The following is a 26,614-nucleotide window of genomic DNA, read 5'->3' on the forward strand; positions in this document are numbered from 1 at the left end:
AACGATGGCAGTTTAAGTACAAGTCCTACATTCTTCATTTCAAGTTTGGAAATAACTTTTGGCTTGTCTGATTGTAATAACAAAATTAATTCAAACGTAGAATATTGGAGGTACTGGTCTCCAAAGCGATTGTCATCAATACCACATTTACCAGTTTAAATGCTACATAAATAGCCCATGATGTCATAGTTCTGAGTTCACTTTAATACTTTGCTGATCGTTTAGTCTCTGTTCAAACAGTTGATGTTGTTACACTTTTCTAACAATGTCAATGTAGACCACATTATTGCAGGTTGTGTTTTTAACTTTTAGGGTATAAATTATGAAATTTGATATGTAGTTTTTCCAATTTATCTATTTATTTTTTTGGGCGGTAAACTATGGGTACATTTACTATACGTAAACCTTGTTTCTAAATGTAATCAAACACATCTTAAGCATTTATGTTCCGCAGTGTCTTCCTTTTATTGGCCAATATGTCCACCTGATACCAGTACATCCACAATAAACTAATAATAGCCAATATTTCAAAGAAAGAAAGAAAGAAAGAAATACAATACAACCTCACTGGAGTAATTTCATTAAAATGGCAGTTCTAGCATCTGAAGAAAACAGATCTTTTTCAGCCGGCACCTCATAAGTTTGTTCCTCTGGATCGATTGAGAGAGTTTAGAATAATGTATCAGTGACAGAGAAGCAGTGAGAGAGATGATGTATCGGTTCACCTATGCAGATTTTTTAGAGTGTAATAAAGGTGTACTGGAAGCATTGTGATACCTCTCACGTCACAAGAGAATCGGATCTTGAAATACAACACTTAAAAAATAAATAGATGCAGGTTTAAGGGAAAAGGGAATGATGTCATCCCTTCTCTTTCTTTCTCCTTTTGAAGTTGACTTCATCGGTGGCTTTGACTCGTACGGCTACCAGCCTCCTCAGAAGTCCTCCCATCTGCAACTGCAGCCTCTTTACACGTGAGTAATAAAGACTACATTCTCCGTGTTCTTCTACTCTTTGATCTAATTGTTGAACATTCTTCTTTTAAGGGGTACTCCAGCTAAATAGCGTTGTTGATATGCAAACCTTTAATCCCTGGTGTGGAACAGGCTCCAGAAACGCTGCACCCTACATTTCCCAGAATGCAACTCTTATTAAGCCTAAATTAACATTTCTTTAAGTACCCACACCTCCGGTTTGTAATGCAAATTCTCAAGCACAGGCTGAGATAACCCTAGTGACATTATCAGGGTTATTTCTTCAAACGTCCTCCAGAGCCCCAGAAGACATACTGTTTTCTGTAGATCAGACTTCATGTGTGGAATCAGTGGAGTGCCCCTTTCATGCTCAAACTATACCGTAACATTGATGTCTTGTCGGTGTGAATTCTCTTGATCTCCTCCTCTCTGCGTCACAGGGCTGGTTAACTGCTGGTAGCGCCCCCTTCAGGACAAACGCTGACGCTGTCACAGTGGATGGAGAGCGGTGGTTGCCTCAATTACACTCACTCTGTGTGTCACAGTTTACCGGAGGAATGGACTTACCCCACCCAGAGGGAGAGACGTCTGTGCGTGTGTGCATGTGTGCGTGTGTCTGAGAAAGAGAAACGCAGCCCTGGATAGAATGTACAGAGCTCAGGGAAGAACCAGCATGTCAGACGATGGAGGAGGAGGAGGAGGAGGAAAGATGCAGAGAACAAGAGCTGGGGACACCTCTGTCAATTCACAGAAGACACACTTCACTAAACTGCCAGCTCTCAACACTCCTACAAGTGTGTGTGTGTGTGTGTGTGTGATTGTGCAACTCCACAATACTGGCTGGTGCTTTGTGGTGGCACCCTGGACTCTTACCACTCGGTGTCCCTGTGAATACTTCTTTTTGGGTGCTTGTGTGTGTGTGTGTGTGTGTGTGTGTGTGTGTGTGTGTGTGTGTTTGGGGGAGGGGGGGGTCACATAATAAATGGAGGCACGGCTCGTACCTGTTGTCGTTTTAGAATGTGGTGATGTCGATCTAGAGCAGTCTTACGATTCCCATTCCCAGAGCCATCTGTCCTTCCTCCCATGCCGTTAAAACCCCCGTTTGAGTTCAAACCTTTTGACATTACCGACCTGGCCGGCTGAGATAGTGGAACAACAGGTGGAACAGAAAGCATGAACCGCGTAAAAGGATCAGGCCGGCCATGTTTTCATACATTTTATTATTCACCTAAACCAACAATGCGTTCATGCGTCTCTCGAAACTGTCCAACGTTACCAGCTTGTGTCTCTCAAGCCCGAAACAATTACTTCAAAAAGAGTCACAGAAATGTACTTTCATTTTAAGGAAAGGTGAAACAATTGGGCAATGTAAATTTAAGCAAATGTCACTAAAACAGCAGTAAATATTGCTTTTGTCGGGGGACTATTTCCATGTGCTCTGCTAGTGAGTGCTTCCAGCAGCAGGACGGTGTATGTGGGATCATTTCAAAATAAACTACAGTGCTTCATCGGAATGAAGGAACACGTCAACCAGTGCAACTGTGTGGCTCATGGATGTGTTTTTATTAAAGTTTTGGACAGAAATGCATTTCACTGAGGAATGAGATGTATCAGGCTTTGACTACACAAACGATAACTGTTAGTAGGATTAATAAATTGTTCAATTTGGTCTTTTCATGTGATTTTGTTGACAATAATGAAAATGTAGAATCTAACCAGACATCCTTAAATGTTCTGGGTATCTGCAAACATCAAGTGAAATGTGATTTGCAGGATGTTTTGTTTTCAGGAAGATAAATCCAGGCTACTGTACGTGTAATGCTGTTGAGTAGGGGTGCAGATGGCGTTGGGATCAGGCATTAGTGTGTCTGTGGGGGGAGCAGTGCATGTAAATAACCAGCCAATGATTGTTCTGTTGGTTCCTTTAAAGAAGGGGGGGGTTGCATTAGGGGGGGTAGGACTTGGGGAAGATGGGTTCACATCAACGGTTTACTTCATACCTGTTGCTCTTCTAACCCATCTGCAGCTAATCCTCCTTATCTTCTTTCTCAAAAACTACATTCACCTCAAGGAGACCTGAGAGGATCGTAATATCATAATCAGTAGGTTTTGTAGATGTAATTGGAGATATGAAGAGGGGAAAGAGGAGACAGGTATGAGGTGAAGAGACCTTACTGGATGTAAGGAGACGTTTGAAATAATAAAAACACACTTTCTACGTTAAATGGTACCTCTGTTGTCATCTGTAGTCACATTTGTCTCACTGAGCTTTACTAAAGGTTTAATAAAATGAGTGCTTTTGTTCCTAATTTTGATTACATTATATTAATATCTGGATTATGGGGAACAGAATGATGATTTATGACAGATTAGTTTAGAAGATTATTTAAAAACACGCACTCTGGTGAGCTGATGTTGTACAATGAGGATTTCGTTTGTCAAAACAAAAGGATACATTTGTATAGAAAGACAGCCCAACATTACACTAAATGCTAAAGAGTGAGCTCACTGTGACCCTTTCATTTAAGATCATTTTAATAGTATTAAGTTAATGTTGTAGAGTGGTCATCCACTATGAAAAAAAAGCAGTGTTATTCCTAAAGTTACTCTTTGTTTGTTTATTGTTTATGATGTAACATTTTTGTGTATTCATATTTTACAAAGGGTTGACTGAGTCAAAATCATTGTTTAATTAGCTATAACTAGTTTATAGAATATTTTTCTGCCAGCCAAAGGAACATATCACACAGCCAATACAGCAAAACACAACCTTGTGGAAGTGGGATGGTGCATGTTGGTGATTTATTATTTCAGAAATTGCAATTAAGATTGAGGAGCAAGCGATGGACTTCCTTCTATGTAACAACATTAACTGTGACTTTATATGCATGCACTTTAGGCTTTTTAATCCAACATGACAGGACCACACAAGTATGTTCAGGAGCCTGTCCTAAATATTTCCATATGATTACCATAGATTTTCTTAGGCCTGCCACAATCTAGGTGCATTACGTCACCCTCACACCGGATTGGGGCGCGCGACTCGGGTGCGCCTCACTGGCACCTTACCAAAAAGCCTTAAAGGGGGTATTTTAGTTATTTGGATGACACGCAGCTATTTTCACACCATCCTCTCCTACATTCCGGAGGTGTGACGGCGCGTGCAGCAGCACCTCGTTACCGTAAAGACCCCGTTACATTGTGTACAGTCTACCGAAGAAATCACGCCATACACCCATATAAAAGTAGATAACGTCATTGTATTTTACAGTGTTTTCTCGTGCAAGTACCACTAACGCCCTCTGGTAACATATATACATATTTACTTCTTTTTTTGCCGTTTACTAAATCCTGTAGGTTTTTGCAGTTTATTTTGGTAAAGTAATTTGTTTCACTCCATTGACAAATAACGTGAATGAAGTGAAAACGGAACGCATAATAAATACACCCCTCAGTAGAAATAGACTACACAACAAAGGGATCGGTCCGGTATGACCCTCCCTCCCCTCCCGGTTGGCGCAATGAACCGCACGCTCTCCTCTCATGCCTTCCCATCATGCAGCGCTCTCGCCTGCTCCTCCGTTGAGCCGCCATGTTGTCGGAGTGAAAGCCTGGGGTGTCAGAGAGAAACCGGGGCTGAAATCCGCGTCCATCCTCCCTCTCCGCCGGTGAGTATCACCTTTCCCCCGGTCGCGGTAGCACGGGACATTCCTTATGAACGCATCAGTGCGGGTATTGTCGCAATGGCGGCTGTGAGAGGGGCTCAAAACGGGGAGTATTGTGAGGCGGTAGAGGCGGGTGCCTCTTCTTTTTGCTGCCTGCCTCCTTCCTCCCGTTGTGTCGGGTCTTCCGCTCCAGACAGCTCTCGGGCCTTTGTTAGCATCCCCGTCACGGGGCTGCAGGCTCGGCACACAGGTAGAGACCTCCCGGGTGTCTATTAACAAGAGCGTCGCGGACGTTAGGGCACCATTGTCGCCGTTATAAACAGTGTGTGCAGCCCGTGTTTGTCCACCGGTGTTCGCCCGGGCTGAGCTTGTGTCTGGAGGCCGTGTTATTGTTGGTAGACACGGGCTGTGAACCCATCACAATACATCCGACACTGCCAGTTAGTGGACGCAGATGCATGACAATGAAACCGCGGAGACCTCTTCCCCTGAGCTTCTACATGAGCCCTTTTGGTTTTGTTGTGTCATGTCTGTTAAGGAGGAAAAACGTTCGTGTTGAGACACCTAACGTTATCTGCTGCTCGCTGCAGGTTGTCTGCTAGTATTGTCACACCCCTGTATGTGCCCGGTATGCGGTGGTTTGATCCCCGGTATTGAGCAATGATTGACCCGGTTACATGGTGCCTGTTTCCGTTAAACATGCCGTGTGCGTTTCTCTTTGGGGGGAATTGGCCCACAGTGTGTTGTGGATTTCCGGGTGTTTCTCTGCCTGATCTCGAGCTGTAAGCAGAGGAAATACAGAGCCATTATTTCCTTGTTGCTCAATGAAGAGTGGAGCAGGAACACGCACGCTTGGCCTGCTGGTTTGTTGTTACCTTACCGGTGGATTTTTTTGGGGTCTTTTATGGAGGTGGTGTCCAGACTTTGAGAGAAAGCTGCATGCGTTTGAAGATCCACAGTGTCAGACAAGGCGAAGGGAATTACTGTATATGGCTCTCGGTGTAATAAAGAAGTGTAATGGCCTGTAGGGACATTAACGTGAAACTGGTCATTCTAACAGAGAGATTATCGCTTGTTGGTTCAGGACAGGTTGTAAAACACAAATGCACATTTCTTTAGTTGATCATTACTCACATGACAATCTGCCCACCACCCTTCACCCAGGTTATATGACCACTAGTTTGTCTCAATCTCTTGGCAAATATAGTCGGTAACTATTGTGCAAATGTGATGCTACTTTTTAAATAGTTCCCATTTACACAATACACTTAGTTTCCTGTTAAACTGTCTTACAGGTAATATTGTTTTAGAGAGGTGTTTATTCAAAACTGTGGTCATTTTGGAGGATGTAGTTTGTGGTGGTGTTGGACTTTATTGTGTTACACTCTGAGGTGTTTTTAAATTCTAGTCTACCATCACTTGTATATAAAACAAACATTAGAGACATATCTCAGTACAACGCAGCCCTCAGAATGACCATTAAGTTGAATAAACGCCTCTAAATCCAACAACGCTGTACATTTTAATCCTCATGAGAGTAAGATTTACTGCAGGACTGATGTCTTAGACTGCATTTGTGTTACTGAGTATTCATTATTACGACATATCAGCTTTGACGGTGTGAACTTCTACTATGATCTGCAACCACCTCCCGCCCAAAGCCATGCTGTTACAGGTTTAACAACCAAGCTGCTGCTGATAGGACATCTTGAACTAGAGACGTGCAACACATTTGTGACCAATATGCAGATCACTGGGACAAATGTCCAAACTGTGTTTTCAGGGTGCTTAACATATACTCTTCTCACGATCAACGTCACGGACGGAAGTTATATCACCGGCCCCCTGGGCTGGTTTATGAAGGGATTCTCTGTTTACATCTCTAGCTGCTCATCCTCCCCTTCCCTCTCTTCCTTCTGATTATCACCACTTAAGTAGTTTTAATGGTAGATAGACAACCACTCTGCCCCAAGAATGATAGACCTAATGCATGGTTATATTATCTGCATCCTACACATTTCGTAGTGTATTTTGGGTTAAACCAATTAGACAATTTACGTTACTTTTGATTAGTGCTGTACTGCAGAATATGCAGTTCTCCATGCAAAAGGGACATTACATCGGTCAGTTTCACCTTTTTAATTTAGACCATTTTCAAACCAAAGGTGGACTGTTGGTAGTGAGCTGCTGTAGTGTTTTCCTGGGGTGAAGATATCTGTATTCTCCTCTGACATCTGTGGATACAATGCCTGACAGGCGACGTTACTCAGGTGCATCTTGGTGTACATGATCGGTTGTGGATTCATTGGGTACACCTCTATAAGGGAAGATCAACATCATAATGACCCACTTGCTGCACATTTTCCTGCTTATTACACGTGCTAAGAAATCGATAATTTGACACAAACTATTATTTTTAAAAAAGACGTTATTGATTGTATTGATTCCGCTAAAGAACTGTGTCCATAGCAGCGGATTGGTATTAAGAGATGACGGTCTACAAACTAACTTTACGATTAATGTTCAAGCTTCTGAGAGGTGTTCATTCAACCGTTATAGTTGTTTCTGAGGTTGTAGTTTGTGGGGCTGTTGAATTGGTGTGCACTACGCCAAGAGGTGTTTCTAATATTTAGTCTACCCTCACTGATGTATAATCATGAAGGATAAAGTAATAGAAATGCAATACACAGACAGCCGAGTGTAGTTTGACATGGAAACCAGTTCCAGTTTGGATTAGACGACCCATTTGTTTTACTACATATTTAGTCGTCTGTCAGACTGCCACCACAGGTTGTTGTTTAATGAGGTATGGTTGTAGCACATGGGTCATAGATTGTCCTTGTTAGCTGCTACAGTATGATCTGGCTCAAGTTCTCGGTGCTTGTGTTATTGCTGGACAGTTACAAATATTAGTGTGACTTGCTGAATCACTCTGACTGGATTTATGTTGTCACAACAGGTTTTAAACTACACTCACCAGTTTATTAGGTACAATTAAACATGCAGTCGATGCAACAGCACTGCTATAAATCCTATGTTTGCAACGGTTTTGCTGTTCATTTCATTACTATTCATTGTTTGACTGACGGATGATGTATTTCTCTCTGCACAGGCTGTGGTGGAATGAGCAGTGTGTGTGTGTTGAAGAGGAAAGCAGTGCTCTGGCAGGATTCATTCAGCCCCCACCATAGAAGTACATCTCCCAGCATGCCCGTGGTGCTGAGCAGCGGAGGACACGCCCCTCCAACAGGGCAGACCCCTCAGGCCACGCCCCCCAGCCAGCAGGTAAAGCCCACCACCTTGACATCTTAACATATTTCATTCATTAATTGACAAACATCTTCCGTCATTTGGATTCTCCTTCTCTTGCAAGCCCGCTCACAAGCCCTCCATGTATTCGTTTACATCACAGCATGTGAAACCACAGTAGCCCTCGTGGTGTGAGCATGCATCGCGTTAGCCCAGTGAAAAAAGATGCATCAGTACAGCTCAAAACTATCAAATAAAGGCTGCAATATTTACAGTCAGTAAGGTCAATGTGTATTAACTCTGCTGAACAACTATTGGCAACAATACTTGTCATTGTCTGCAGATCTTACAAATAGAAAATGACTGCATCCACTTCGCCTTGTTGTTGGCTGTTAGCTAAACCGTATGAGTTGTGTTATCATTGGTTTGGTAACTGCTAATCATGAGGTAGAGCTAATTAGCAATTAAAAAAATAACTGATAACTGATTGAAAACTGTAATTTAAGGTTCTAGTTAAGTTAGTCTTGTATAGCCACACCTATTTTAAAAGCTCTTTGTCAGCGCTTATAGTTGTGGATGTTGATGTTATGAAGGACAGCTGTTAGCTTGTCATGTTTGTTGCTCGTCAGCCGTGTTATTAAATATGTAATTAAGATTATCTGTAGTGTCCTCTGAAGTGCAGTCCAGACTGCATTAGGACTGTCGTGTCTCAGCTTCAGTGCACTGTAAGGATATTCTGTTAAGTGTTTTCTAAAATGTTGCTTCTTGATAACGAGGTTAGCATTTTTCACGACTAAATGTAGAAGAAAAACAGTCGATCTGAAGTAGCAATTAAGTGTGATTGAAGGACGTCGTGGCGCCTTGTTCGACTGCACGCTCTGCGTGTAAAGAAAATGACAGAGCCCAGCTGTTTCCAGAGCACGTTGGCTGATTCCTTGATGATCGTGTGTTGTGGAGAACTTTGTGTTCACTCTCAAAATGAGTAAGAGAGGAAGTCGACTTCAGTTTGCCAGTGGAGAAAAAAATCTGCCTCTTTTTTGATGTATTTGAGTTTTAGAAGAGGATGTGGCCTAAATACCTCAACCAATGGTGCTGTTTTGATGAATACGGTTCATTTTGACAATTCATATGACAAATATGGACTCCTTACCACTCCACTGGTGTGTTTTTTTTGTCATGTCCAGCGGATTAACTACTTATATTAATGAACTAGTATCTGTCTCATATTCTATGCTCAGACTAAAGAATGGTCTTTATTTCATTGGAGCACAGAGACTTAAATAGTCTTGCTGAGAACATTAATCACATTTTGTTGTGTTGTTGGTATTTGAATGATCTTTCTACTTTACATTAAACGATGCAGTTGGATGATATTTATTCGTATGTTCCATATATATTTTAATGTAGGCATGCTTGAGTTTGTCGTGTTTTTGTAAATAATCAACTCTATAAAACGATGGTGAATAGACACTTTAAAATCCAGACTATATCTGCATGTCACCAGTTGTCTGCTTGTTACCGTTCCCAGTAATTACAGGATGATGTGCGTCTGTGTGTGTACGTGTCTTTAAGGGTGTGGCGGGTGCTGGACGTTCCCAGGATGATGCCATGGTGGACTATTTCTTCCAGCGGCAGCACGGTGAACAACCCGGCAAACATCGCTGGCCCACTGGAGACAACATCCATGACAGCCAGGTGTGTGTGTGTGTGTGTGTGTGTGTGTGTGTGTGTGTGTGTGTCTGTGTTTGTTTTGTACGAGTTGGAACACTGATGTTACTGTATTTTCATAGATACTACTGTTTGCTGGTACAAAGTCACAGAAAACGTTATGTAACCATAAAATCTAGCCATATACAAAAATGTGTGTCATGATAAAGTGTTGAAGGAAACAAAGTATTTAGAAGTCGCACACAATACACGTTTTAATCAATGCCAGATAAATAATCTCTTAATATTTTAGTATAACCCACTGTTCTGCCAATCATCTATGAGGGCAATTACTGATTAACACAGGTAATTAAAGCTGGGTTTATGTTTACACATTAGCTGAGTGTGAGACTCATAACGCGGCTCTCTGTCTGCAGGTGCGATCCATGGACGAGCTGAACCATGACTTTCAGGCTCTGGCTCTGGAGGGACGCGCCATGGGAGAGGTGAGCCACCATGTTGGATATTCAGGGCCGTCTAGAAGAAGGGGACTTATGTGACCCTCTGGCTTTAATACGTCATCTGAGGATGGAGCATTTTGGGATGTGGTTACAGGAAATCCAAGGAATAAGAAATCAGTTTCTCACTTTGAAGGCCTTAGACTTGTGTTGGCTTTGTTGTTCCTGATGAAACGTTGTGAAAGATGAGAGAAGGCGACGCTGAGGTGTTTTTAAATTTAAACTGGGGGGGCTGTGTGTTGGTATAAACAGTCTACGCTCAGTACTTCTGTTACGGTTGGACCATTGTCTACAAATAGTTTCGGCTCGTTGAGCTTAGTGCTGATCTACGTTTTGTTTTCGTCTCTTATTTGGTGAATATAGTTTGGCTGCGATGGACTGAAATACATCTGTAATGGGATGTAGTAACATGTTACAAAAATAACCTAGAAATGGCAGATCAGTTCACATATTATCAGATTTTGACTTCCTATGCTACAAAGAGTTTCCTGTTGCCAGAAGATACTGATCACATTTACAGAAACGGTCCTTTTTTTAATGTGAGAAAAGTGCTGACTGATAGGAAGTGAAGACCGCGATGGAGAGAAACTCAAATAAGCTGCTGATGAGCGGATTGAGTCTCTGAGTCCAAACACTAAAATGCAGAACAAAAAGAAGTCTGTGATCATTTTGTAAATAACATTTTTGATGTTAGTATTAGTTGACATAAATAGTGATTTTGTTTAAGTTTATTTTGCCCAGACGAGACAGAATAGTTCTCTGTGCGGCGAACAAAGGATGCCAATTTATTTTTTTATTTTTTTTATTTCTGACCGATAGTCGACCGTCGTTAAATGATCATTAACTAACAGACAATATTAAAATGTAGGCTACTATGAAGAACAAACGAGTGTCTGTGACCCATTTAATAAGAACCAATGCAACAGATGATCTTCTTTATACTAGCGGACAGCTTCTCTCCTGGTTTTTATTCAGTAAAAAGCAACATGTCGACACTCGGTGAGGTTATTCTGGTGTAAAGTCTGTTGAAGCTGGAGCAGCCGGCCTCAGGATTCTCCTGATTCTGGGTTTCTGTTAGAAAACAATGAAGCCGGTCCTGAAAGATTTCAGTGTCCCCGATAAATTGCGGTCAAATATTGTCCGTGTTTATTGACCTCGAAAACAATTGATAGACAGGCTATATAAAAAAGTGACCTCGTCATGAACGCTTGACATTTTTCTTTTCTTTTCGGCCGGAGCCACAGCATCAGCGGCCTCCATCTGTGTTTCATACTCGCTGTCGTTGTCAGCTGTCGTGTTTCACGTTGACTAAAATATCAACTGAAATTATACTAAAGTTAAATCTGAGTTCCACTCACTGAAATGAGCCACTCTTGACCAAAACAAAGACTAATATGTGACTTTAAAGGAACAGTGTGTGAGTAGTGATGGGTGTCGTTAGGATTTTATCAATACTCTTATCGATTCTCTTAGATTATATTGTAAGGAGTCGACATTGCTTTATTATTCTTGTTTGAATACAAAGTGTTTTTTGAGCAGCAATACAATAATTTCCAAAAATATATTTACAGCTAAGTGATTAGCTTTCTTTTATTAAACTATTAACAGGAAACTCCGTATAGCATCGCTAACGTTACCCGCAGTGGACGAGGATGGACTGCTGCTCGCTGGAAAAAGCTGAAAACTGTTCATTTATGCAGATTTATGTTCTGCTTGTTCGCCAAATGTTTTGATAAAATGCTGATGATGCATCCCTTACTTGTTGTCAGCATCTACTTGAGTAAAATGTATTCACACATTCAATATTTTAGTTCTCTCTGCCATGATGTGTCTCTGTACTGAGCCGGAGTCGGTGTGTTTGTGTCAGAATAAAACACGACTCCGCCCCTCGTGCAAAGACACAGAGAGCAGTGGAAGAGCTCGCTTCAGCGTGATATTAAATATACTAAAACATTAAAAAGCACCAGTAATGTCGGGGCTTATCAATACACTAAAGTGTTTGTTAGTGTTTGTCCCTTCTGGGCTGCTGTAGAAACATGACCGTGGCACATGGCGAACTACGTAGAAGACGACTTGCTCCCTATGTCAATACAAATGGCTTATTCTAAGCTGAATAAAACACACAGATTCTTAGTTTCAGGTCATTATACACACTATATTCCGTTTCTGCTGATGAATCCTCCTAAATGTTACACACTGTTGCTTTAAACAAACTGCACATTTCAATAAACGACTAAAACTAAATTTAGAAGTCTTGCCAGGAACTGACACGGGTGGTTGTGTGTTTTGTTTTTGCTCCGCTTATCTAGTTATGCTGGCCTGTCTTTGTTTGTTTGGGGTGCAGTCAGGGCTCAAAGTACCTGCAACAGATGTGTGCATCACTGGCAGCTTAACGCCAAAATAAAAACGAGACATTCTGAAGATCATCCTGTTGGTAAAAGGTTTGAGGACCTTTCTGCTCACATGACCAGTTATACAATCTAATCATTTGTGTGCAGATTTGTTCTTATTTGGCCCATCCTGCCATGTGCTTGCAATATCTGTGCAACCATTTTTACCTCGTCTTCTTTCCCTTTCTGCCTGTTTCTCCCTTGTTCTCCTGTGTGTTTGTAGCAGATGCTACCTGGTAAGAAGTTCTGGGAGGCGGATGACTCTGGGAAGGACGGACCAAAAGGGATCTTTCTGGACCAGTGGAGGGACAGTGCATGGGGGGCCTCAGGTATACACCAGTCTGACTTAGGTCTGTGATAGAAGACGGTAGGCTGTTAATAAACCTGGCAGCTTTGTTTCACAAGGACATCAAGAAACCACCAGAACAACTGTGGTGTTGGACACGCATGTTTAGGTTCTTCTCAGAATCAAACGCTTGAGTTTCTAACTGTCCAAGACCCAGTTCAGACCCAGTCCCAGTGTGACTAAGACAAAGAAAACCTTTTCAAAACACACCTAGGCCCATAAGGAGAAAATTTTTTTTTAAGAAACCTCAGTAAAGACAATTCAGATAATCCCATTGCAGCTGTAGGCAATGGAGACGATTACAAAAAAAACAATGGGATTATAATTAAGACTGATATAATTGAAGTCTAATAAACACCTATTAAAAGGTCACAACCACAAAGCACTGTGAACGAGACGGCTCTGTGTTCCAAGACTGCTTACTGAGGACAGTCTGCCCCAACAGGTCACTCCCCCCAAGGGAGGGGGAGGGAGAGAGAAGGGGGGGGAGAGAGAGAGCGAGCACACACACAGCCAGCAAGCAAGCACTGAGTTCACGGCCCAGGAAGCAGCACAGTCCGGGGGAGGGGTGCTGTAAAGCAGACACAGCCGGGGTCGCAAGCCATTGTCACTGTCTGAGCCGAACTAGAGCCGGTCGCTGCGCACCGCTGCAGAGGAAATGTACACGGAGAGCCCAGTTAATTCTGAAACTATGGCGGAGTAAAATAGACTGTTGACCTGCCACAGTGCATGTAGTTAATGGGAAACACCGAAGTAGTTCGGCCATCTGTCACCATCTGAGCAACATCTGACCTGGGAACATTCAGACCGTCTCAGAAAATACAGTCTGACGTGTTGGGATGATAAAATATTTAACTGTGTGGGGAAACAAATATATCTGTAGTGTAAAATATGATCGTGTTAATCGTGCTTATGTGTGAAGCTGTGCCTGCACGTTATTAACAGCCCCTCCTCCTATCACGTCAGATCACTCCGTGTCTCAGCCAATCATGGTGTCCCGTCGGCCAGGGCAAGGTTTCCATGGCGGTGGGGAAGTCGGGGTGGGCTCGGTGATGTCACCGCGCTCCGAGAGTGGAGGGCTGGGAGTCAGCATGGTGGAGTACGTCCTCTCCTCCTCGCCAGCTGACAAACTGGATTCCTGCCTCCGAAAAGGACCTTATGTGAGTCTGAAATCACTTTCTCCTCTGCATCGCTGTTATCCTGATCGTAACAATCCCGACTTTTCGTTGAACTACGTCAGCATCACACCTTCAATAACCTCAACACTCTCACTGCTTCTCCTCTGTCAGCCTGTGATTGGGGGGGGGACAGGTCTTTCACCTTGTCCATGTCGGTCTGTCCCACTCTGCACCGTTAGTGTGTTTGCCATCTGTCACATCTTTCAGCTTTTCACCGTTATGTTTCTGTTCTCTCCATCACACAGGGACAGAGGGATGGAGAGGTGGAGGAGGAGAAGAGGGAGAAGCCGAAGGCAACATTTGAAGGAGAGAAACTGAAGGAGTTGACAGAAGTTGAAGTTGACGTCATCAACGACGTCATCAACCCCAACGGGCTGCCCGTGCAGAACGGCCTTGACGTCGATGTCAAAGAGTTTTGGTAAGACTTGGCGTGAAAGAGACACTCGCAACTTGAAATGCTTCTTGTTTAAAGAGCAGCCTTTAGATGTAAACTGAACTCCTCCTCCCGTCTCTGCAGTCGCCCCCCAGGCAACATGCCGGTCCCTGGTCCCGAGGGCGACCTGCTTGGAGGTCCCGGGGGTGTAGGGCCTGATGGCATGCCACCCATGGGAGGCGGCGGAGGCCCCAAACCTCATGAAGACTTCTCTGGCGTGGAACAAGGTGGGGTCACCATGGACCCCATGGAGTCAGTGATGGAGCCGCTTCAGTTTGACTACAACTCCCAGATGCCCATGGACTCTGCGCCCACCGTGGGCTTATTTGATTACGCCAACCAGCAGCAGGTGAGAGCAACAGGCAGAGAATAGTACACAAACATTTGTCATTAGGGCTGGGTGATGTGGAGAAAATGCCTCCATCGTAGGTAAGGGGGTAAACGCAAACGATAGAGCGGTTTTGTAAGTTCAGGAAATTACATAATTTAACTGTAAATGCAGCCGCGATATTGATATGATGCTCTGCATGATATTGGTGTTATTAACCTGTCGTTGTGCCTTTGCAGCTGTTTCAGAGAAACAACGCCCTCGCAGTGCAGCAGTTAACAGCAGCCCAGCAGCAGCAGTACGCCTTGGCAGCAGCACAGCAGTCTCACATTGGTAAGAGACAACACTGGCTCGGTTTCCCTTTAACTGACACACATTAAATGAAAGTCAAGCATCTTATTGATGTAGAACATTTTACTCACTGGTTTAGTAGTGATGGGAATGCGATGGATCACTACATAACACCATATATCACTATAAACAATCAATCATTATATTATATTTGCAGGAATGTCATACGTTTTGATGGTCTGTCCTAGTGACTCAACAACAGTGACTTAATGGGTGCTGCGATTTTAAGTTTTTCATTTTGGAGCAAAAGAACACAGACGTTGCAAAAACACTACATGTTGTTGCAGTCAAATGGTAACTAATGCTCGGTTAATACTTCTTAGGTTTACTCAAAAGCAATTAAAGCTTAACTAGCCTAAAGAATCGTTCTGAAACATTTTGGTCATGCGCTAAACTAAAAAATACTTTTAATTAGAATCTAAGTTACGGTGTTGGAAGAGTAAATCCTGAAGTTGTTAATGTGTTTAAACTTCTTGGAGTTTATTCCATGAGTCACCACCCTGCTTCACCTCTTTGCCTCCATGTGTTCTCAGGTCTGGCTCCAGCATTTGTGCCCAACCCTTACATCATCAGTGCTGCTCCCCCAGGGACAGACCCCTACGCAGCCGGACTCGCAGCAGCAGCTACACTCGGTGAGACCCGTGTTTTAGAAATGGACCCACTGCTCCGTGTTAATTCATTTCCCACAGCAAGGACACGCATTAACACCCTTCTCGCCTGTATTTTGTGTATTCGTTTTGGGCCCAGGTCCGGCAGTGATGCCTCCCCAGTACTACGGTGTGACCCCCTGGGGGGTCTACCCTGCCAACCTTTTCCAGCAGCAGGCTGCTGCAGCCAACAACTCGGCCAATCAGCAGGCGGCAAACCAGGGCCAGCAGAACCAGCAGCAGGTCAGTCGGCTGCTCGCCAAAAGAACTGGCATGCTGATCCTCATTGGCTCAAGTGGTTTCTGTCAGATCGCTCCTTATGTGCCAGTTTGAAATTTGCATTCAGTCTGACTGCTGCTCTACTTGGGTCTATAAGCAGAAAACTCTTTGCATCTCGTGAATGTCGTAAACCAATCAGCAGGAAATGTTTCATCCAACTGCTGTTCATTTACTCCTGCTTTGCTCATATATGCTAATAAAGGGAATGCTCTCCCATCCTGGCTGTTAATTACAAGCCACCATTCGTCTCTCTGTGTGTGGGCACATTAGATATTAACTAGAAGAGAATGTGAACGTGATAAAGTTACGTCTGCAGCGTACCACAGGTTCTCTGCTTTGGAGCACTGTTTTTGAATTCATTTGCATATTGATGACAATTCAAATGCCTCTCATCTGTCTTCCTCTGTATTAAGGTGATGCGTGGCGGGGGAAACCAACGTCCTTTGACCCCCAGCCAAGGCCAACAGAATCAGCAGAATGACCAGCTGGTTGCAGCAGCAGCAGTTAACTCCGCCCTTGCCTTTGGGCAGGGACTAGCAGCAGGAGTCCCCGGTGAGTATTTTACACTGCAAAACAAATCCAGTTGCATTTGCTATTACAGCACGACTTCCAGATATCTTAATTATGAAACTTTTCGATCAGTGACGGCTGAAATCACCCACTAACACTCATTGCTATCTATTGAGGTGCACTCTGAATAATCATCTGCTGCTGTGTCTTTCTCAGGCTACCCAGTCCTGGCCCCTGCAGCCTACTATGATCAGACAGGGGCCCTCGTGGTCAACACTGGAGGTCGGAATGGCCCTGTTCGCCTCATGGCCCCTGGCTCCGTCATCATATCTCCTTCCGCAGCACAAGCAGGTAAGACGGCAATGCACCCAGAGCCTTAAAGGTTTGGCCTGTCTCTGTTCTTCCCTCCTGCCAACAGGACAAACAAGGATGTTGTGCACACAAAACAGCGGATTACACATTGTGGTCTTTGAAACTTGTTCTGAATGTCCCACTCATCCAGAACATGCAGTTAAGAGATTATGAGACTGTGCCTTCAAGCCTAGCCATAGATCTTTCCCATGAGTTCCTGTGAGTCAGTGTTATTGATGTGAATTTAGACACTAGTATGGAAAATGTGTGTTTGCCTTAATATTTGAGATGATGCATACAATTGTAAATGTTTTATAGAAATGCATCTACTAAAGAAACGTTGTGGCACTTGGTCAAATGAAATACATGTTACTGTATAGAAAGCACAGAAGGGGAACCTGAATAATAACTCCTTGTGTTGTCTCTCCCTCCAGTTGCAGCAGCAGCAGCAGCCTCCGCAGGTGGTGCCAACGGTGGTCTGGGCGGCGGGGCCAACGGTCCGTTTCGTGGCATGACGTCCCAGCAGCCTCAGCAGCAGGGTGGCCCTGGTGGCGCTCTGGGAGGAAGCTCCTTCTACGGATCCTCCTCCCTCAGCTCCTCCTCCCAGAGTTCCTCCCTTTTCTCACAAGGCTCTGGCCAGCCAGGACCAGGTTCTGCCTCCTTAGGCTTCAGCCAGCAGGCCTCCTCCTCCCTCGGTGCCACACTGGGGGCCACGCTCGGAGGCTTCGGCACTGCAGGTAGGACTACACCTTTCCCACGGAGTCTACTGCTGGAGACTTATCAAAGCGGTCAGTTGTTTGCATTTTTTTAACAATTTTTTTATCAAACATAAGTGGTTTGCATTGAGCAATAATCTGTTAATAGTTAAACAAAGAAAGAAAATCTGAAGTTTAACGTTACACTGATCTAATGTTCATCATTGTCTCCATCTAGTGGCCAACTCAGGTGGAGGCAGCGGTTCAAGGCGGGACTCCCTGACGGGCAACAGCGAGCTGTACAAACGCACGCCCTCCAGCCTCACCCCGATCGGCCATGGAGGCTTTTATAACGGCACCTTGGGCTTCAGTCCTTCCCCTGGCCCCGTGGGCATGCCCCTACCCAACCAGGGCCCCTCCCATTCCCTCACACCCCCGCCTTCCCTATCCAATCACAGCTCCTCCTCCAACCTCAATCTTGGTAAGTGTCTTTGATACAATCGATTGAGGTTAACAATGTCATTGATTGTGTTTTGTTTCACTGGAATAGCTACTCTATGGACATGGTGCTCTTTTACCAAACTCACTATCCACCACACCTGTCATTTGTCCCATTATTACTTTTTGAGCATGTGTAGGACACAGCTGTGAAGACTCACTGAGCCTCACTGCAGCAACAGATTATTATTTATTTATATGGACCTATCTGGATTCTTTAGATGTTGAAATGCAACACATGCATCATCTCTTAATATTTGGCCTAAACAAGACGTTCTTGTAGATGCCAACGAATTTATCGTTCACATCAGATGTAATTGGATGTGAACATTTACACTGTTTCTAAACGAGCGTTATTAAATGTGTCCCATCTAGCTCAAAATCAACGGACACAATCGACTGACAAACTAAAAATGTGACAACAGCTTTTTTTTCAGGCAGCATATTTTGAGGGATTAATTACTGGCAGACTTTTGTTGCCTGTGTTTGCATGATTGACAGTTGGCAGAGTGAAGTGTAACACTTGCTTGTGATGAAACAACAATCAGACAAACTGACGGAGCCAAGTCGAGGCTCCATAATCACTGAGCTACTGATTACCTCGAATTTGCTTTGGAGATGTGTTACTATACAGATGTGAACTGCAGTAAGCAGCAGCTTTTGAAGGGAGGAAACTGAGCTCTGATATCCTCAACTACACTGTGTACAGACGTTAACTGGAATATTTGTATACATCAAGTTACAAGTCATGCCCCTCCACCAGAAACAAGCTAAGACACGTGTTTAGCTACCGCCAGGTTTTATGTGTGATTCTAAGCTAACGCATTTAAAAGTCAAATGCGTTGTGATCAATGTCGTTAAAATGTAAACGACACAATCCAATGCAGTTAACTACAGTACGGGATAATAATTCTTAGGGCCTTCTTAATATTTGAGACAGTGGTGCAATCCAGTGCAGCACATGTTTCTGTGCTGCAGAGCTTTAACACTATTTTCATGATCAATTAAAAAAAGAATCCATGTTAACTCATGCGAGTAATCATTGCAGCAGCATTTAAAATACAGTGCAGGAGGGAAATTCATTCCCCGCCTGCTGTTAAAAAAACTACCATGCACCACGGCAAACTTTGGGGAAAATAAGCTAATTTAAAATACTTGTCTACTGACTTGTTTTGCCTTTATTAAGTATTTTTTTTGTTACATATTTTGCATGGTCTTGGCTTTTTGGTTCAGGGCTATTATTACTGTGAGATTTCCTCTGATCAAAGAGCACCATTGGACTATTTGAACAGTGCCAGTTCTAACAATCACTTCCCTATCCCGTCTGACTCCACAGGAGGTCTGACCAATGGCAGTGGGCGTTTCATCTCTGCAGCTCCAGGCGCAGAGGCCAAGTACCGCAGCGCTGCCAGCTCAGGCTCCTCCCTCTTTTCACCCAGCAGTCAGCTGTTCCCCTCGTCACGGCTACGCTACGGCATGTCGGACGTGATGCCGTCAGGCCGGAGCCGCCTGCTGGAGGACTTCAGGAACAACCGCTACCCCAACCTGCAGCTCAGAGACATCGCAGGCCACATCATGGAGTTCAGCCAGGACCAGCACGGCAGCAGGTACACACACGCAGACATCGCTTCAACCTAAAGTAGACGGATCAAAACCACGTCAGTAAAACACAACACCACCAATAATGCATCAGTGCCCTGCAAGTAGATCCCAATTTGACTACCTAGTAATCTTCCAGGTGTAGCTCTTTATTACATTACTACAGTTCCATCACAATTTTTCAGCTTTCGTCTTGGACAGCCCAAAATCTCAGTGTATTGAAGCCTTAAGTTAGTTCAAGAAAACAACCCGGATCAAGTTCACGTTTCCTTTTATGCTCAAAACGGACTGAACAGGCCGGCTTTGCTAATGTTTCAAAGTTACAGCCCTCAGACTCTCTCTATATATGACTATACTGTCATATTTTCAGGTTCATACTCCGTATGGAGTCGTGTAACTCTGTGCCTCTGAATAGAAATAAGGGTTTAAAGCAGGAATGAATCTTTCAGCTGAACGGTTCAGCCTGCTCTGGGGGACCCTGAATCTTCTACCAGGGGGTAAGAGCTGTAACTCTGGGTCGAGAATGTGAGTCGGATCACTATTGCACTGTGTTCTGTCTGATAATAGACGGCTCGTGGATAGTTTGGCGGGGCGAGTCATCTTTAACCCACATCATTTTCATATTAGTGTGGAGCAATCTGGTTTAAACTGTACAAGTTACCATACCAGGCTGTTTTCCCTTATCCATCATATTCAATACTCTCCAAGACTGCATGGAGAAATAGTTACGTGAACTTCTGCTCAACTCTATAGACCATAAGTCTGCATAAATAATACGCCCGCTATGGCAGCCGTCAACACGGGTCCTCCAGCTGAGTGTGTTGTCATTATAAACTCTGAGGTACCGGCCGCTCTGGGGTCCGGGTGTCTGGGTTGAACCAGTCCTGCCTCCGATGCAGATGCACTTTTCCTCTGAAATGATCTATTAATACACCGTGACGTTCAGTCTGCACATTCCAGACGTTTTCATTCTACAGTCTCTTCAACATCACTGTCCTTTTTTATTTCTGCTTTTTGCCTGGCATCCATCACTTCACTTGGTTTCTTCTCCTCGTCTTTTTGCACTCTGAATTTCATCTCTTTGTGTCTTATTATTCCCTCAGGTTAAAGATTTAGAAGCAGCTCTCTCCCCGTCTTTGTACATCTGTTTCACTTTATTTCTCCGTCACTGTCTGCCGTGTTTATTAGTCTTCGTCTTCAAGTTCATCCAAACTTTGTGAATGCACTTTATTTTCTGAGTGGGCTGTATACTTCTGTCATGAGGCTTTTAGAAATTGGAAAAGCCAAGGAAATTGAATTGAAGAACAACCAAACAAGAGATATTTGTGGTTAATATAATGTTATCCGCTCTCTCTCCAACAGGTTTATCCAGTTGAAATTGGAGCGAGCCAGTTCAGCGGAGCGCCAGCTCGTCTTCAGTGAGATACTGCAGGCGGCCTACCAGCTAATGGTGGATGTCTTTGGGAATTATGTCATCCAGAAGTTCTTTGAGGTGAGTCAGATAATCAAAGTGTACAATGATTTAAGTCGCCAAGATGGAGTTTACGAGGTCGTCTGAGTCATTGATTCTGTAGAACTGCACCGGATTTTCGTGTCCTCTGTGTGGCTGTGTAATATATGTGGTATTGTGTCGTGTTTCATCAAATGGATTAGAGGATTTACAAGCTTATTTTGTGTTTGTGTGTTTGTTTGTTTCAGTTTGGCAGCCTGGACCAGAAGCTGGCTCTGGCAGAGAGGATCCGAGGTCATGTGCTGTCTCTGGCCCTGCAGATGTACGGCTGCAGGGTCATTCAGAAAGCTCTGGAGTTCATCCCCTCTGATCAGCAGGTCATTGTAAGTACACCGCATGAAGGTATAAACAATGGAAACAGATTGCACCTTTTGGACCAGAACAACCTTAATTAAACCTGTCCTGCCTGTAACCCATCTGTGGCTCTGAAAAGCTAAATATTCTTTGAAACATGACCACTGTCCATGTGCTCATAATTCAGTCATGAATGAGGTTGCGTTGCTCATGGATCACTAATACCTGTTTATACAGCATCAATAACGAGGTGGGCTCCTTGCGCTGAGATGGCATTTTTCATCTAAATTATGAGCTTTATGTTGGAGCTGCCTCGTGTAGCAGCAGGTTCCTCCCAGGCACTCTGTCATCAACGATGAATGAGGCTAATGATACCACAGTTTATATGCAAATGTTGAACTGCAGGTGTTGAGATAAGTCTAGCTGAATATCAACAGGACAGAAGTTGTGCTTAAACTCAGTGGTTTCGGTGTGTTTGTGTGTGTGTGTGAGAGAGAGCGAGAGAAAGGTATCCATCTCTCCTTAATGGAGCTCAATAGAATCTCCAGGGCAGCTGCTCAATCCCACTATTATTTGTTGGGCTACGAGACGCTGTGAAAAATGAAGGAGAGTTTTGGAAAATGCTTTCAGGCGATATTTGATTCCTCACAAGCAATTACATGTCCGTCTCCACATGCTCTGTCCTCTCTCCCCTGCAGAGCGAGATGGTGCGGGAGCTGGACGGCCACGTGTTGAAGTGCGTGAAGGACCAGAACGGTAACCACGTGGTGCAGAAGTGCATCGAGTGTGTCCAGCCTCATGCGCTGCACTTCATCATAGACGCCTTTAAGGGACAGGTGGGTCCCCCTCTGTGAGCAGCGCTCTCTGAAGAAATATTTCCACATTCAATCACTGAAAGCCTGCCGGGTGCTTGGCTGACATCCGCACACACACGCGCACACACAGGCATGCATACATTTTGCTTGTCTGCACACATACACTTGACGCTTTTGCCTTGAGGCGGCGAGCATATTGTCACCGCCAAAGTACACAGGCGCACTTACTCGGTCCTCTCCGGGGACGGGGGACGTTGCCATGGCAACAGCAACCTCAGCCCAGCGGCAACAGCCATCTTCTATCTGCCAGCTAAATGGTACATTAGCATAACGTGTCAAAAGAAAGATGTTGTGTGTCCGCGCATGCACCTTTTTGTTTGATGCCGATTTAAAGGTTTGAGGAGTCGCTCCGGATGCTTCTTTGCGTCTCACACGTTTGACTGTTGTGTCACTGCATGTCTTCTACACTACGGCCTGGGTTTGTCAGGAATGTGCCTTCACCTTCCCTGCAGGGTTGTGTGAAAGTATGCCTATGATCATTTGGTGCTTTAATCCCAGAGACTTTCTGTGCCTTAAGGGAAAGCGTTTTAAACAGAGGTGAATTAGAGCCGTGTTCAACTCACCGAGCTCCAGGACCACTCGGTGTACGTCATGAATAAGTAACATGTACTTACTTGTGTGTGTGTGTGTGTGTGTGTCGCAGGTCTTTGCCCTCTCCACTCACCCTTATGGCTGCCGAGTCATTCAGCGCATTCTCGAACACTGCCTTCAAGATCAGACGCTGCCTATACTGGAGGAGCTCCATCAACACACGGAGCAGCTGGTGCAGGTAACGCACACTCGCGCTCACTAGCCGTCTCTCTTCCTCCGCCAGCTATGTTTTTCTAGAGTCGGTTGAGAGAAGTTGGCTTAAAGAAAACCTCTCTCTGTGTAGATTTTAGAAGTTGGCTGCGTGTTTGATGTGACGTCAGAAGCAGCAGCTGGTGTCCTCACGTTTCAGTCAATGTGTCTGTGTGGTTTGTTTTATTTAGGACCAGTACGGCAACTATGTGATCCAGCACGTTTTGGAGCATGGCCGAGCTGAAGATAAGAGCAAGATAGTGGCGGAAATCCGAGGCAATGTACTGGGACTCAGCCAACACAAGTTTGCCAGGTAAACAACCAACTGACGGTTTCTGTTTCACGGCCCCACCTTCTTTGAGAAATGTTTCTTTCGTTTCTCCGCAAATTGTTTTTCTTTCTCTTCTTTTAAATGCACCTTAACGCTCAGCCCTCCCTTCCCGTCTTTAGTAATGTGGTGGAGAAGTGTGTGACCCATGCGTCACGGGCAGAACGGGCCGTGCTGATAGATGAGGTGTGCAGCCTGACTGAGGGCCCCCACAGTGCCTTATACACCATGATGAAGGACCAGTACGCCAACTACGTGGTGCAGAAGATGATCGACGTGGCCGAGCCCACCCAGCGCAAGATCGTAATGCACAAGGTGGGTGGAAAGAAAGAGGTCTTTCACACATGCTGGGATAATGGCGGTTGTTCCAAGCCTCTTAAAGTCGAGCAATTAAAACACCATAAACATGTAATTGAAGGGTTTAGAACACAATCAATTGTATTTTGAGTTATTATGTCCAATCTTTTAATTCACTGATTATGAGCATGTGTCTTAAAAATGGTTTATTTTGACTCACTAACAGTCATTAGACAGACGTATAAATTAGTAATACATTAAATATGATAATCCTGTATTAGTCCTACAGTCTAGTGAATTTCTAAATTTTAAACCACACAATCGTCCCAATTGTATATGATTGTTTCGATTGACTAATTGCTTCAGCACTACATAAATATCAACCCCTTGAATTAAAGAAATTCTGGAGGGGGAAGCATGTCTCCTGTCAGCCCATAATCCCTTCACTGCACTTCAATAAACCTTAAGGTCACTGCATTCAGTGTGATCATTGATTTCCAGATAGATGGGTGTTGGTGATTTGCTGTTGTGGTAGAGCGAAATGCAGAAGAAAAAGGGGGGGGGGGTGGTGTGTGTGTGTGTGTGTGTCTGTGTGTTAGAAGTGCACAGCGCCCATATCCAATCTGAACATGTGTAACATGTGTGTCTCTGCACAGATCCGGCCTCACATTTCCACCCTGAGGAAGTACACGTATGGTAAACACATCCTGGCCAAGCTGGAGAAGTACTACATGAAGAACGGCGTTGACCTGGGTCCTCTCTGTGGCCCTCCCAATGGCATCATGTAAACCCACCCCCCCCCCCCCCCCCCCCCCCCCTTCCAGCCTAAAATCATCGTCTACCACCTGATCTCCCCTCCTCCCCCACCCGCCACCTCATCCTCCTTGAGCTGTCATGTCTACCAGCCCTACTGTCTGACCCTTCAGAGGGCATCGTACCCTCTTCCTCCCCCAAATCCTGCTCACAGGCAGCCTTAGTTTTTGTCAGATATTGTTGCCCCTCCCCCACCTGCCCACCAGGCCCACTGAACTGGGGGAGTGAGGGAAGGAGGGCGGGGAGTGGAGAGAGGTGAGACCCGTTCCGCTCATCGCTCCACTCCCTCCTTTATTTTTGTGTTTCCTTTCATGTCCTCTTTTTTTTTTTCTCTCTCTCTTCTGGTAAACTCAAAAAACATTTCACCTTTTGCTACTGCTGCACACACAATCCTAGTGTCCTATTCACCACTACGAGATGGAACGAGTATTTAATTTGTCCGACGTCACAGAATCATAGATGAACACACACACACACACACACACACACACACTCACACACACACACACACACACACACACACACACACACACACACACACGCCATCAGCTAACCAGCAGACAGATCATTTAGCATGGGAGATTCGTTTTCTGGTCTTGCTTCTATAAATATAACGTGTATACTTGGTGTAGACCTTTGCATATATATATAAATATATATATAAAACTTTGTAGTTTTTTCTGGTTTTTGATGTTGAATCTGTATCTATAATGTATCCTAGTAGTGACCACATACTTCTGACTGTATAATTGTACATTTGTAAACCCTTGTAATGTAAAAGTGCTTTACCACCCTTTTTGGTATGAGAAGAAAAAGCTCACTGAAAAAAATCTTAGAAAAAAAACCCTGTGCATTTCAGTGTATATTCTCACCTCCTTGGTTGTGACATATGAGTTGTTGTATATTGTAAATTGTAATATCAAATTTTTGTTTTGAAAAGCCCTTTCTATACAGCGTAGTACTTGTACAAAGATTCGCCACGCTTGGTTTTATCTTTATCTTGTCACTGCTTAACTTAAGACGTCGACCTCCCACTGACATCCCAATTGGACATGTTCTGTTAGACTTAGTGGTGTCTTCTGGTTTATGTTGAAGGTTTCTTTGTTTTTTGACCTGTTTTTTCTTTTCTTTTTTAAGATCTTTTTATAGGAATGCTTTGCCCCATGAAATGTGTCATGTGTATGGGTATGTTGGCTGGGTGGGAGAAATAACTTTTACTCATTTACACCCCCCTACCCCCACCCCCCACCCCTCCAAACCCCTCTTATTATTCATGACTGTTTTCAGAGGGGTAAACCCATGGATTGTACAGAGAAGATTCTTGTGTTTTTTGGCATTTCTCTAGTGCTGTAAGTGCTGTATCATACTGTCCATGTCCTTTTGGGTGAGAGAGGCAGCCCGCCACAGCGCGGTGTACATTTGGAGCAGCCTTGTGTATATTTACTACGAGCACACCTGTAACCATATGTGTATAGTTAACAGAACCTGTGTATGCTTATTGCCTGGGCAACTATTTTTTGTAACTCCTGTTGTAGATTGTCTCTAAACAATTGTGTGATCTTTATTTTGAAACCAAACTGAACAAAAAAACTTTGAAAATGTAACCGTCTCAAGTGTGCGTCATTGCATGTTTGATACGCAGCAGACGCACTGCTGATTCTATTGTCTATTCTAAAAGAGAGGATCAGGATCTGTGCCGTTTTAGTTTCTATTCCAGCCATCTGAATGAATGGTTTCTGCAGCGATGAGACTGAGTACACATGGCATGAGTCAGAGAGGGTGCTGTGATGCTTGCTTTAGTTTCTTCATAAAAGTAACCGATTTAATAAGGCTGGCATCTAGAAATGTAATAGTACTATATAGACTTATGACATGAGTAATGACCCCAGGGTTTGTAAAAGAGATCATCCGACTACACTGTCTATCAAAACACACCTAACCTCTTGTGATCTTTCAAATGTATGAGGAGACTAAATATTCCTGTCCTTACTTGTCCAGCTTTTGTTTGGAGCATCAAGCGGAAACAGTCGAGATGTTACTGTGAACAACAAGTTGGGTC

At 44.0% G+C, this 26,614-nt stretch overlaps 2 protein-coding genes across 6 annotated transcripts in view; both read left to right on the forward strand.

Annotated features, from left to right (window-relative positions):
• nkain1 (sodium/potassium transporting ATPase interacting 1) overlaps nt 1-2,868 on the forward strand; it is a gene marked incomplete at its 3' end in the record, with an annotated part of 6,796 nt that extends 3,928 nt beyond the window's left edge. Inside the window, exons 7-8 of one of the 2 annotated variants that reach the window (XM_079176249.1) lie at nt 893-974; nt 1,415-2,868. In XM_079176249.1, coding sequence (XP_079032375.1) covers nt 893-974; nt 1,415-1,424 — 92 coding nt within the window. Of the gene's footprint in view, nt 1-892; nt 979-1,414 lie in introns of those variants that run through there. The other variant, XM_079176250.1, reaches the window with a different exon arrangement.
• A 1,695-nt stretch (nt 2,869-4,563) lies between these two features.
• pum1 (pumilio RNA-binding family member 1) lies at nt 4,564-26,159 on the forward strand. 4 transcript variants are annotated; one of them, XM_079176533.1, is made up of 23 exons: nt 4,564-4,642; nt 7,752-7,924; nt 9,461-9,583; nt 9,973-10,041; nt 12,667-12,772; nt 13,756-13,949; nt 14,213-14,385; nt 14,485-14,749; nt 14,968-15,061; nt 15,613-15,711; nt 15,827-15,969; nt 16,419-16,557; nt 16,732-16,866; nt 17,301-17,654; nt 17,800-18,042; nt 19,396-19,666; nt 21,021-21,150; nt 21,357-21,491; nt 22,161-22,298; nt 22,981-23,106; nt 23,309-23,430; nt 23,568-23,760; nt 24,399-26,159. In XM_079176533.1, exons 2-23 carry the CDS (start codon nt 7,763-7,765, stop codon nt 24,528-24,530), a joined length of 3,546 nt encoding a protein of 1,181 aa, XP_079032659.1. In that variant the 5' UTR covers nt 4,564-4,642; nt 7,752-7,762; the 3' UTR covers nt 24,531-26,159. The 4 variants fall into 4 exon arrangements, with proteins under 4 accessions (XP_079032659.1, XP_079032661.1, XP_079032660.1 ...); XM_079176535.1 differs by having other exon boundaries at nt 17,301-17,603; XM_079176534.1 differs by having other exon boundaries at nt 12,670-12,772.
• The last annotated feature ends 455 nt before the right edge of the window (nt 26,160-26,614 follow it).

The sequence above is a fragment of the Pholis gunnellus genome (genome assembly GCF_910591455.1).
Source record: "Pholis gunnellus genome assembly, chromosome: 16".
Taxonomy (NCBI): Eukaryota; Metazoa; Chordata; class Actinopteri; order Perciformes; family Pholidae; genus Pholis; species Pholis gunnellus.

Bases quoted from the DNA above. Each gene is read 5' to 3' on its own strand.
- pum1 (XM_079176533.1), top strand. From the start codon at position 7,763: ATGAGCAGTGTGTGTGTGTTGAAGAGGAAAGCAGTGCTCTGGCAGGAT. The intron at 22,299-22,980 runs GTGGGTCCCCCT...TGTGTGTCGCAG, and splicing joins TAGACGCCTTTAAGGGACAG to GTCTTTGCCCTCTCCACTCA. The intron at 23,107-23,308 runs GTAACGCACACT...TGTTTTATTTAG, and splicing joins ACACGGAGCAGCTGGTGCAG to GACCAGTACGGCAACTATGT.